General features: G+C 41.1%; 1 protein-coding gene across 2 annotated transcripts in view; it reads left to right on the forward strand.

The window, feature by feature from the left end:
* Window positions 1–12,822, forward strand: part of LOC141763039 (interleukin-1 receptor accessory protein-like 1) — a 258,379-nt gene that overhangs the window by 224,813 nt on the left and 20,744 nt on the right. For both annotated transcript variants that reach the window (XM_074627288.1, XM_074627287.1), the window contains exons 7-8: window positions 2,049–2,181; window positions 12,206–12,351. In XM_074627288.1, coding sequence (XP_074483389.1) covers window positions 2,049–2,181; window positions 12,206–12,351 — 279 coding nt within the window. The remainder of the gene's footprint in view (window positions 1–2,048; window positions 2,182–12,205; window positions 12,352–12,822) is intronic.

The following is a 12,822-nucleotide window of genomic DNA, read 5'->3' on the forward strand; positions in this document are numbered from 1 at the left end:
AAGTTCACATGGATCAAATGACTGATGTGAAAGGGTCCGCTTGTAATGAGGAACCACAGAGAGTTATCACCAGACTCTGCAGTCCCCCTCAGCGACAGAGCCCTCTAGCGTCTTTCAGCTCATTGTTTTGGTTTTACGGTCTACAACTTAAAGAGGACCTACTGTGCTTTTTTCCCTTTCCTTTAGTGTGTTATATGGTTTTTTGTGCATGCATTTAAGTCCAGCCTTTTCTTTTGTAACGTGGTGATGTCACCAAGTAACACATTTACATAATACCTCCCTAGTGGCTAGTTTGGCTCGCCCTCAAACAAAGAGTTTGCTTTGGTTGATCAATCACAACAGAGTGAACCTGCTAACCAATCAGAGCAGACTGGGATTTTTTCGGTCTTAAAGAGACAGGCGCTAAAACGGAGCGTTTAAGACATATACACATATGAGAAAACATTAAAGCATGTAAACATGTTCTAGTAGAAACCCAAAATACAAGTATGCATCTGAAAATGAGCACAATAGGTCCTCTTGAGTTCATGAAACAATGCATGGTTCTCACAGGACAGCGATGCTACAAACATATGATGATCTTATAGAATATGATGCATTGCTGTAGATTAAAATACCCAACAATATATAAAGGAGTTAAAATGAGCACAACCTTAAACATCTACAGCAGTAAAATTCAATATACACATTAATGCAGCAGTAATATTAATAAAAAAAAACATCATATATAGTAAAAACTGACTATAATAAGGGTTTTCAGTCCAAAATGGCTGTTGTCAAAAAATCCCCGAAGTTTCGTCTCTTTGCTTCTATACTCTTTGATTTTACTGCATAATGACTACTTTTACTAATACTTTAAGTACATTTTAGTGATAATACGTTTACTTAAGTAAGGTTTTGAATGCAGGAACTTAACTTTTGATGGAATATTTTCACAGTGTGGTATCAGTATTAACAGGCTCTTTAACAGCATTTGAAAAAAAATAGAATTATTGGAATAAATTGCATTGCTGGCCTCTGTTAACACCCTTTATTTTCTCATCACAAACACACTGAAAGCTACGTGACACCAATAGCATCTGTCTAGTTTGTGGAATAACGGTTAAATCTAGTTCAATGGACCCACAAGGACGAACAGCATCCCTTCATTGTCACAAGAATACAAGTATAATTGAGTCGATAATGTACGATATGAACACCTGCTTACTGTGAGTAGAAAAGGGGAGTTTTACATATGAGTCCATTAATAGTGCAAATCACTGGCCTTAAAAGCTGCGCCGCACTTTCGTTTTTAAAAGTACTTCCTGCAGAATACAGCGTTAGAAAATTTAAATGTTTGACAGAGGCTGCTGAAGAGCTTTTATGAAGGTACAGCGGCGCTGCAAAGTTGCCGCAAAAAAAAAGGGTACAAGAGAGTGTTTTAAAGTTTAAGAGGCCGTCTGGGAATTTAAAAAGGGTCTGGGATGGTGTAAGATGGCACCTCCGGAGAGCGAAAGAGAATCAAGGACGCTGCTGTGGAGCTTTTGAAAGGGAAAGAGAATGGGTTGGATAACAGGAAGCACATCTAGCTGTCCGGGGCTGGTGCTCATTGATGCAGCATCAGATATGTTTTTCTTGTGTGTTAACTTGCATTGATGCTGGGAAAAACACGCTGCTTGTGTGTGTTGCCCTTTAGAATCAACTTTTTGGGGGGAAATTAAAAAAAATGGGTTCGATGTCGGTCGTCATTTAGTAGCTGGAAATGATGTTTAATCATTTTAATAGAAAACGGATGGTAGCGGCATCTGTTTTGGTGCACCGTTACCATTTTATGGTTCCCCCCACTGCTTTTTTTATGATCGCAATTGGAAGAAAGTTCCAGCACTCTGTATGAACACACTTTTGCACAGTACCTGTTGTGCAAAAGATGTATTGTTGTCTGTGTATTTTACACATGCAATGTTGGGAAATAGTGCAAAATACACTGTGAAAACTGAATATACAGTATAGCCAGACATGCAGGTTCATGCAGGTGTTGCTTCATATTCCCGTCTCTTGTCTCCCAACAGGAAGTCCTGTCAACCTGACGTGCCGAGCGTTCTTCGGATACAGCGGAGACGTCAGTCCACTCATCTACTGGATGAAGGGGGATAGGTTCATCGAGGATCTGGACGAGGAGCGGGTCCAGGAGACGGACATCAAGTAAGATATCAACAGAGATTTTGAGTGCAAATTGCTATTAACAGTTACGAATTAAGTCACAAAGCTAAAGCTCTCTAAATGTTGTGGAATTAACAAAATAAATAGACACCAAATGAAACTTTTAGATCACTATATCCTCTGAATGATCATATTTTCCATCCCAGTTAATATTACAACGGAGCTTGCGCACCCTATCATAACAAATTCATGAGGTACAGTTAATCTCTTCAAAAGCACCCTGAGGCCGAACTGGTAAACACCTATTTAAACCCAGTTACCACAACTGTGGGACCACACATCAACACGCGGAACAATAAAAGGAACCATTCCACGACCGAGCTATCGTTTAAATGATGCCCATGAATGTTTTATGCGGCTGTTTAATAATGGAGATAGCTATGCATTCTTTATCGTGCACAATATATATGCACGGTTCAGGTATTGCTCCATCGGAGATGACTTTGCACTGAAATAGGCATTAATAGCGGAGCAGCACAACAGATGGAAACTCCAATTAAACGTCTGTGTTTCCATTTGGGTGACCTCCATCTTTTGGCTCACGCTCATATCAGGAAACAGAGGTCTGTTTACGCCAAAGTCAGGTGAAAAGCTGGCGGCCAGACACACATACCGCCTGAAGCAGGTTGAACATCCAGCGTTGCCATCTAATTGGAACTCTCCTTGATTTTAGGCAATGATGCATTCAAGTCATATGGGAAAAACAAGTTTATTCCTTGAAAATGTTGCTCTCTTTAGGTTGTATATAGAAGATTGGATCTCCTGCTATAGCAGCACATTTTCTATGTAACAATATAGAGGAGTAATGTCTACCTGAGCAGAGAATGAAGTCACTTTCCCTCTGTGTTGTAATCCGAGCTTGTCCGTGCTTTGTTGACATCGCCAGGCCGGCCGTGCATGCTTTTACGTGCATTTGAGCGTGCCCCACTGGCTGTTAACGCCGTACCAACCAACTGCATCGTCGCAGAAGTGTGGCACCCACCCTCCGGTTCCCCTTCAGGTTAACACTGTTAGCTCTCTTAGCATCGTTAGCTATGAGCCGCCGGCTCAGCTGTTGCCATGTTGAGAGCCATGCGGAGGCAATAATGCTCCCAATCTTGCATTTAGGACATTTACTTTACCTAATTTAATAGCATATTTTTTCTCAGTGCCTGTTACAGATTACAGTTACATTTATTTTGTAATTTAATTACATGTAACTAGCTTTATGTCAGGAAACATCTACTTGGATTTTTCATTTCTGGTTGAAACAGCAGTGCTTTGTGTGAAAATAAAGTCTAGAAAAGTTGAACCAGAGTGGCCGGACTGTACTAAAACAGCTTCAGGTTATTACAACTTTGCATATAACATTTGACCAAAAGACAAGATGTTGTTTTCTGATAGTGGCGGAGCTCTGTTTTGGCTGCATTCAGGTCATATTGGAAAAAGACAAAGACAAAGTGTTGTTTAAGCTTGAACACACTTGATATATGGACGTTGACTGACAAAAGCAGAACAATACACTGACAGCGTACCTCACCCACATTTCTTTTCTAGATGATGAGCTGATCCTCAGGCAGTGAAGGTCAATCAAAGCTAGAGTCGAGTGCTCATCTTCCTCCTTGGAGGGATAATCAATCATCATCTTCAATACAGGACTCCTTAGTCTGCTAATACACAACGTGTGTGAGACAATGGAGATACTCCTGTCAGTAGTAGATACGAATACAAGCTCTATTTATTCTCCATTATATTTCACTTTTATGCACACAGACATTTCGATTATGATCAGATTGTCAGATGAAGTGGGAGCACGGCAAAGACGAGGAAGAAAAGAGGATTAGCAAGTATCAAAAATTGAATAAAATAAACAGAAAACATATCTTGACAGACATCCGAGTGGGATGGTGGAAGGTGTTGCTTCCGAATTAGCATAAAGTAACTGAACGGCATGTATTTGTGCAGCGGTGTGGCCACCGTCTCCCAGATGTTGTTACAGAAAAAAGTGAGCGATGAATAATCTTTCATTGAGTTTAAGCAGTGAAGGTGGGAAAAAAGTGTTTTTTTACACTGCTGTTATCAGCAGGGATTCCAGAAAATAGGGCGGAAGAAGGGAAGTGTATCAAATCTAACAACTAAGGAAACAAAATCATAAGAAATGGTTCCCTGTTTAGTGGTATCCCATGTACTAGCAATACTGTAGTGTTAAAGGTGCAATGTATAAGATCTGGCCACCTGCTCCAAACAAATAGGGGGCAGTATTTCACCTCTTCTACTGGGTCCATACAATCTAAATTTACTGTCATCAGTTATAAAAAACAAAAAGCCAACTACTAACTAGCAGCGGGGCAAGAATGCGCAAAAATCACCCATAGTTTATGTTAGCCATCGGTGTGTTCACTGTGCCACTAACTGGGGGCTGTACGCTCCGTGTACACTTTGATAGTTTGCTTGGGGTTTGGTGGAGGACGACGCAAGGGTGCGAGTCCTCGGATTTAATCCAATAAACAAACAAAATGCATACGGACCATGGATTTATTATTAACAAGAACGGACCCTACAGTGACTCACTATTGCCACTTGAGGGGGGACTGCCCATTGTTCCGACAATCCAAAGTCCGAAAAATGCACCACTGGACCGAAAGCCCATTAGACTGACAGCCTGTAACCTCACTGTAACCTCTTCACATGCATGTCGATAATGTAATTTTTTAAATGTTTTAAACTATACATTTCGACCATTTCTTACACATTGCACCTTTAAGGGATAATTTATTCCCTGTTAAACTCATTTTCAAGCTAATTATTTGTTCATATAGACATTTTTGCTGGTGTGTCTGTACTGAAATAATACACACATTCACACATCCTTTCGTGTCCTGCCCCACTGTACTCCTTTGACGGACCCGACGCATGACTAGAAAACCCCTGTTGTCGACAAACGCCGTCTAATGAAAAGGTTAACTGTAAGCAGCGTGACAAGGCCGGGGGAGAGCTAGCGGCCCAGCCGGTGACCTGGCATTTCGAGATGTCTCTATTAGCCTTCTAGCACATTCCGTCCAGCTCTCAGCGCCGCTCTCTGTTGTGAAGGACACCAGGCCAATTAGAGCCTACAATACTTAGGGGGGCGGTGGAGGTGGAGGTGGTGGGGGGGGGGGGGGCAGGTGGCGGCATCGGGTAGGTGGTATAATAAAGATGAAGAACACTGAGAAGTGTTGGAAACCCGGCTTTCATATGATAGTTGGATGAGGTAACAAGCCAGGAGATCAAAACGGTGACCCTGAGCTACTTTGAATGTGTTTATGTGGGCGCCCACAGTACGTGCACATTCAAGTGCATATTTTTGTTGTGTGCCGCCGCGTGATGCTTTCTCCCTGTTATTTATCTAATTTTTTTGTTCCCGTTTTGAATGTGCACCACTTCAAAACCCACCCCCTGACATCATTCCGTGAGCTTTTAAGCTTTGAAATGGAAATTAACTACACAGGAGTATTCCCCGAAGGGCCGCCTGTAATACATGAAATGGAGCTTTTGGCACAATGTTTCACCACCGAGATTCCGGGGTTGATATAAAAAAAAAAAAATTGTGGCTTGCGGAACACGACTTCATGGATCTCGGAGGTGAAGTCGCAGCGTGGAATACAGAGATAGCTGCTGTAGTTTAAAAACCAGAAGACGTTTCAGTCCCTGGTTGCACGGGACATGCAGGCACCTTTTTGAGCAGCAGTTCAAGTGTGAAATTTAACTCAGATTAATACTCAGATATACAGATATGTTCATGGGAAATCAGAGCACTTGCAGAGTCCAGCAATGCTTCCACTGCCTGTTAGCATTGCAAACCTTGTACGTCTTCTTTTTACAGTCTGATATTGATGCGAGGCAAACAATCATATACGCCTATTGAGGTTTTTACATGTGGGATTTGGTGGTTTAATGGAGACACTCTTTGCAGGAGTAGGAGTCTGTATCTTTGTAGTTGTTTGTGTTTTTTTCCTATTTTGTTGGTAGCTTGTTTAAAGGGGAACTACACCCATTTTCAAAATTCATACATGTTATTCCTATGGTCTAAGATAGTCTAAAAAATATGAGTAAACATGAACAACTTTCTCCCAAATCCAAAAACAAGAGTGCTAAAACTCAAACTTGTGATGTCATTGGGTATAAAGTGTGGAACCGCTCCATACACAATGAATGGGGAACAATGTTATAGATGACACTGAATGTTCTGAGTATATTGGAACATTTTCTGTTTCACAACTGAGAGCACTACAATAGAATGAAGCTCATTCGAGTATAAAAAAGAAAACTGAACAAAAACAATTCTCATTCGTTACAAGTTAGGAAACAGCTACCTATAGTCTCTCTTACTCCACTATATTCTGTTTACACAGTTTTCCCACATAGCAGCTAACCTTTACCCTGAGCAACACAAGGAAGCCTCAGCACGCCCATTTCCCATTCACCCGTCAGGGTCACAGAGCAACAGGGTAAGCACAGCAGCCCAGACATCCTTTTATAAACTAACTTTGTCCATCTCCTCGAGGGCTTGTTCGTGCATTTTCAGGCTGATGCAAGGATATATATTCCCTTCAATGCTTTCTAGGGTCAGAGACCACCATACCCACTGAGTCCCCTTAGGCTACGGAGCTTCCAGTGGATCTCCACCATCTCCACCAGATATAGTATATCGCAATCAGACAACTTAAGTGAAGGTCAGAAGATAAATGTAATCATTCAATCAGGATCCGCTGGAAGATCCAAGAATGCTTGAAACACATGGCCTTACTCATTGAACACCTGTATTGGATTTAGCAGAAATAGTAGTTTTCTGTGTATCGGAGGTGGGACCAAGTCATTGTTTTGCACTGAAGTCCAAAGTCAAGTCCCAAGTCAAGACTGACAAGTCCCAAGTCAAGACTGACATTCTCAAGTCAAGAAAGGCAAGTCACAAGTCAAAAATGACAAGTCCCAAGTCAAGTGGCAAGTCCTAAACTTTGAGTTTTGTGTCCTAAACAAGACATATTGCACTCTTCACCAAATGTAATGCTATTTGCGTCTCCATCTGTAATTTTCGACCTGCATGTTTTGCATACTGCAATTAGTTTTTTGTTGACCACCGAGTCCAAGTCCAAGTCGAGTTGCAAGTTTGTTTGTTTTTTAATTTTGTCAAGTGGAGCCGTCTTTCAGCAAACCTGTGACTGGAGTCCACACCTCTGCCACATGTTCCACTCACTAAAGCACTAATGCAACAGCGTGACACAAGCTTGCTAACTCAGAGCTGATGCCTAGTGGGTGATCTGTCATTGTATACAATTTTACATTTTAAGTGTCTTTTTAAGAGCATCTGCTCTGATCTAATTCGCATCTACCTTTGGGGTGAAGTCAGGAGAGATGCAGACAGCGGGAAAAAACATTTTACAGAGCAACAGCCAGTGAGGCATTTAGAAATAAAGCAAAGCATGACAACATGGCAGAGTTCAAAAGTTCAGGTGTCACATTGAGGCTGCTTGGAGAGATTGTTCTAGGTAATATATAACAAAGCTTTCAGGTGAAGCCCTTGACTGGTTTTCTGGAGTGTGCCCAAATTAGAAAACATCTTTTACACCAAAGGATTTATAGTGACATTGATCTTGGATTTTTTTTGTAGTTTTACCATATAAAACGCCACAAAACCAAACTCCCAGATGTTTTTACGAGATGACCTTGAGGTGTGTTACCTTCTCAGTGAGTCATTGCGTTGCCTCAGTTTATCTTGAATCCTCACTTGTACGCACAAACACAGATATTCCTCCACTCGAAACTTTCACTAACAAGTATGATGGATCTTTTTTTGTAAACAAAGATTGATTTTTTTTTCCGTCTTTGCCAACACCCACAGTGTTTTAGCTCAGTCTATGTTGAGTCACACATGGGTGCCACCTCTTTAAAAAGCCATCAGCTTGGATCTATATCCCAACCTTGTGGAGCCCCGTGTCTCTGCCTGACTGGGCGCACAATGGAGAAGGATGAGTGTTAGAAAAGCTCGCAGAAATTAAGAGAAAAGGCTAAATTAATTTCCCTCGCACGAGCCTCAGGTAGTAACTTTCGTGTTTTCCTGCAGAAGCTTAAAAAGTACTGCCTCATAATTAGTTTTTATGAAGCAGCTAGTCCGTGTAGCTACAAAAATAATTACCTTTAATGGTTGTTCATTGTGAATGGTCAATAAAAGAAATTTCACTGGGAGTGTGATATTTTCTATGTGGGATACCAATTATTAGCAGCACTTTGCAAAGCTAATGTGAGATATTGCCATGGCAGCAGTGGTTGTATTGTAGTTTGTCTTTATCTCCCCCGCACTTCACAATCTGCTCTGTTCAGTCCTCTCATTGATCAGCCAGAATTAGATGAGTTTTCATATTCAGATGCCCCGCGGCAGACGGCAGACGAATGCCCAAGTGGCCTTGTACCTTTTCGCACTATTAGCCCCATGCATCATTAAACAGGGCTTTGAAATAGCTGCAATTTTTGTAACCTTAAAAAGCCTATCTGCTCATATATCATTCCTGCTTTTGCACAGCAACGCAGCAGGAGAGATACGGCTCTTTTAACCATCATTGTGGTCCTGTGTTCTCTTCTTGTCACGATAGTTTGTTACGATTGCTGTTTTATAGTTTGTTTTATAGTTGTTTTTGTTGGACTTTCTTGCATTGGCTGATTCATCATGATCGTTGGGGCGCTCCGTCTATGACTGGGAACATCATTCCTTTTACATCCTTTAGGAAATGCATGTTTGAAGCAATTCCTCCCTTGCGTTAAATGATTTTACCACCTTGATTACATTTTGCTTTATCAGTACTTTCTTTCAAAAAGCCAAGCCACTCTTAAACTTAAAGATCCAATATTGTAGAAAGTGAGATTTCCATATCTTTTTTTATTATAAAGCAGGTCTAGATGCTATAAATATTGTGAAAGTATCCACGGAGAAATGCACACAGTTTGTATTCAGAAACTGTGCCTTTAAATTTAAGCAGTCAGGACTTCCGTAACGTTGTGATGTCACAACGATACAGTCACCTGTAGAAGTGCTGTTAAACTCTGTGTAGTTGACACGCACAGCGACTTCCCCAGCGACAGCGCAGATGCGGAAGAACACAAACGCTGACCAATCAGAGCAGACTGGGCTCTTAAAGAGACAGGCGCTAAAACGGAGCGTTTCAGACAGAGGGTGAATACAGGTATATTCAGACAGACAGTATGAGGAAAATAATGTGTTTTTTTAACATTAAAGCATGTAAACATGTTCTTGTAGAAACCCACAAAACAAGTATGAACCTGAAAGTGAGCAAGATATGTCCCGTTTAAGTCAAACACACTGTAAAAATGCATAACGAAGGCATTATTGGCAATGTAGAAAGCACAGAAGGTTCAAAATTAGCTTTCAGGAATCAATATCGTTTCATGAGTAATTAGTAAAGTGAACATTATAGCTGCTAAACAGCAGCATAACATTGTCACTGAGGGAATATTAGCATGCTGAAGTTAACATTCAGGTCAAAATAAAGCTGTTCTTTTAAGCTGAAGAGGGCTTAGTTTGACATCTTGACATTTTGAGGTGCCATCTCCGCCTGACTGCTTGTTAGCATTGTCAGCAATTTTCATTGAAGCCAGTTAGCTACAGCTTGATGCTATTCTCCCTGCTTATTTAAATGAAGGAAGACACTGATAATGAAGAGGAGGCTGCTAAAATCCATTTTTTTGCTAATGAACACTACATCCTGCCAAGTGTCCAGTGAAGACAAATAGGCTTCTAAGTGTCATAGTGTCCTCAGTCTCTGTGATGAAACAGTCAAAGCGTCTAGTCTTTTGCATGTGTTGTTATTGTTGTTATTGAAGTGTATAGATTTCTGGAAAATGGCTGAATTCTACGCAACAAAAACATCAAAAGAGCTTTTTTTCTTCTCTCGCTAACCCTCGTGGCAAAATGTTTTGTGATAGGTCGGCGCCGTAGTGCATCATGACAGTCACACTATTGTCCCCGTAGCAACATGTCACAACCAGTTAACATCAAGAGTCTCGGCGAGTATTTTTCACGGGGGAAATCTGTCATGACTCATACGACGCTGGCTTCTTGTCAGTCACGGACTGCCACCTCCTACCTTTTGTTTTATTGATGAACTAAACAAAAGTTACCTTCGGAAAATAAAAGCTGCCACGAATGTCAGCAGATTATAGAGCTTGGTATTAAATTTAAGGCTCTGTCTGATGTAGTTATCTGCATATTTATGGGTAGGATGGGTGTAAAGGTATAAAGTGCACAGTAGTTTTACTCAGAAAGTGTCAGCTCTGTGTCAGTGTCTCAAAATTGCACTCCACCCAAATGGAAGCTTATAATTCCAAGGTCATGATTTATGGATTTTAGGATGCATGCTGTAGACACAACTCAAATTTCCTCGGGGCAAACTTTTTTTTTTGTCAGAAAAATCCATATTTTATTAAAGAGTCAATACTCTACTTATGACTTTTTGACTGCCTGCAGTCTAGAGTTATTGTTTTCCATAGTTTTTATCACTTCTATTTTTTGGGTACAGATTCAGAACATTTGATTTGACATTGTTTTTTGGAATCTGTAGTCACAGAGCGTCGCTGCAAACATCAGGGCTACAAAATTAAAACTTCAGCTCTGCATGTTCTCTGATGTTCTGATTTTTCATCCCAAATCCGACTTCTTAAACGGAGACTACTACCACAGAGGCCACTTTGATGTACACCTCACAGACAGTAATGAGGCGGCTGGACTCCGTTTGGGCACATGTTTGAAGTCCTGTTGGTGTTCAAATTTGACCAAACTGCCCTTACAGTATGTTCATTTCACCGACCATGAGTCATAAACTTGTAAAAAGTTTTGGGCAGACAGCGATACATCAGTCGGTCCTTCCTGATTAATTGATGGTTGCTGTCCACCATCAGAAACTTCATGTTTGACACATGTCTTTGGCTCAAACACTGAATCTTCCTTTCCAGCGTTGTCTGATCTGTCTGGATCCAAAAAAAAAAGATTATGTGTGTTTGCTCCAAAAGTCTGTAATATCTACTTTGTCGAACCAGGCAAACACTTTCTGGATGTATTTCTTTACACTAATAAAGGGGAAATGAAGGACTGACTCTTTCACTCTCTCAGGTAAAATCATTAAATATAGAGTGAACATTAACAATTTTACAATTTCCGCCTTAGATTTTATCCAGTTTGCACAGTGTCTCTTAGAGCTGCCTTTCTTTATATTGTTTAGAGCCTTTTGGTCTCTTGTATCTCATTGTTTTGGTTTTACGACCTACATTCATTATAGACAAACATTTAACTGTATAAAATTTAAAGAGGACCTATTATGCTTTTTTTCCTTTCCTTTAATGTGTTATATTGTTTTTTGTGCATGTAAAAGGTCTGCAAAGTTAAAAAGCCCCAAAGTTCACGCCAAAGGGAGAAACACTGCTCCTGAACTGCCTTGCTTGAAGTCCCGCCTTTTCTTCCGTAACGTGGTGATGTCACCAAGTAACACATTTGCATAATAGCTGCTTAGAGGCTAGTTTGGCACGCCCTCAAACAAAGCTAGTTAGAGCGGAGCTGGAGCGAAGTCCGAAGAGTTCGGTTCGGTTGACCAATCACAACAGAGTGGGCCAGCTGACCAATCAGAGCAGACTGGGCTTTTCATAGAGGGGGCCTTAAAGAGACAGGCACTAAAACGGAGTGTTTCAGACAGAGGGTGAAAAGAGGTGCTGCAGCATAGCCGGTCTGAGAAAAATAAAGCGTTTTTTTGAACATTAAAGCATGTAAACATGTTCCAGTAGAAAACCAAAATACAAGAATGCACCTGAAAGAGGTCCTCTTTAAGTCATTTTTCATGAGTATAATTTCAGAAACATTAAATTCAGTCACTTTCACGTCAGTGATAATGTAGTCACGACAAACCCAATGTTTGTGTTTCATATGCATCAACCGCCATCAGCATCCATGCATCCCTTTTTCTGTGCTTTCTCCTGCCCCATCTTGCAGGACAATCCGGGAGCACCTGGGGGAGCAGGAGGTGTCCATCTCTCTGACCCTCGACTCTCTGGAAGAAGGCGACCTGGGCAACTACTCCTGCTACGTGGAGAACGGCAACGGGCGGCGGCAGGCCAACATCCAGCTCACCAAGAAAGGTGAGGCGAGCACACAGACAAGCACATAGATTCATTTGTAAGATGGAAAAAAAACCTTCATCTTGGTTTTTGGCCGTCGCTATCTTGTTTTTTTTGGCTGTCGTCATCTTGGCTTTTGGCCGTTGTCATCTTGATGGCTTTCATGAACTGAAAATACACTGAAAGGGTTAAAGTTCTAAGACAAAAACATGGACGACGCTGTGATAGCGACCTGTCAATCACAAGGTAGCCACGCCCTGCTTTATGGTCTATTTGACTCTAAATGGGACCATAATCTACTAAGTGAACATCATGCTGTATTGAAGAAGACTTGAAACTAACGAATGAGACCATAAACTCATGTTTACAATGTTTACTGAGGTAATAAATCAAGAGAGAAGTCAAGTCATTTTCTCATAGGCTTCTATACAATCAGATTTCTTTCTGCAACCAGAGGAGTCGCCCCCTGCTGGCTGTTAGAAAGAATCCAAG

Source organism: Sebastes fasciatus, chromosome 24 (genome assembly GCF_043250625.1).
Source record: "Sebastes fasciatus isolate fSebFas1 chromosome 24, fSebFas1.pri, whole genome shotgun sequence".
NCBI classification, from domain to species: Eukaryota; Metazoa; Chordata; class Actinopteri; order Perciformes; family Sebastidae; genus Sebastes; species Sebastes fasciatus.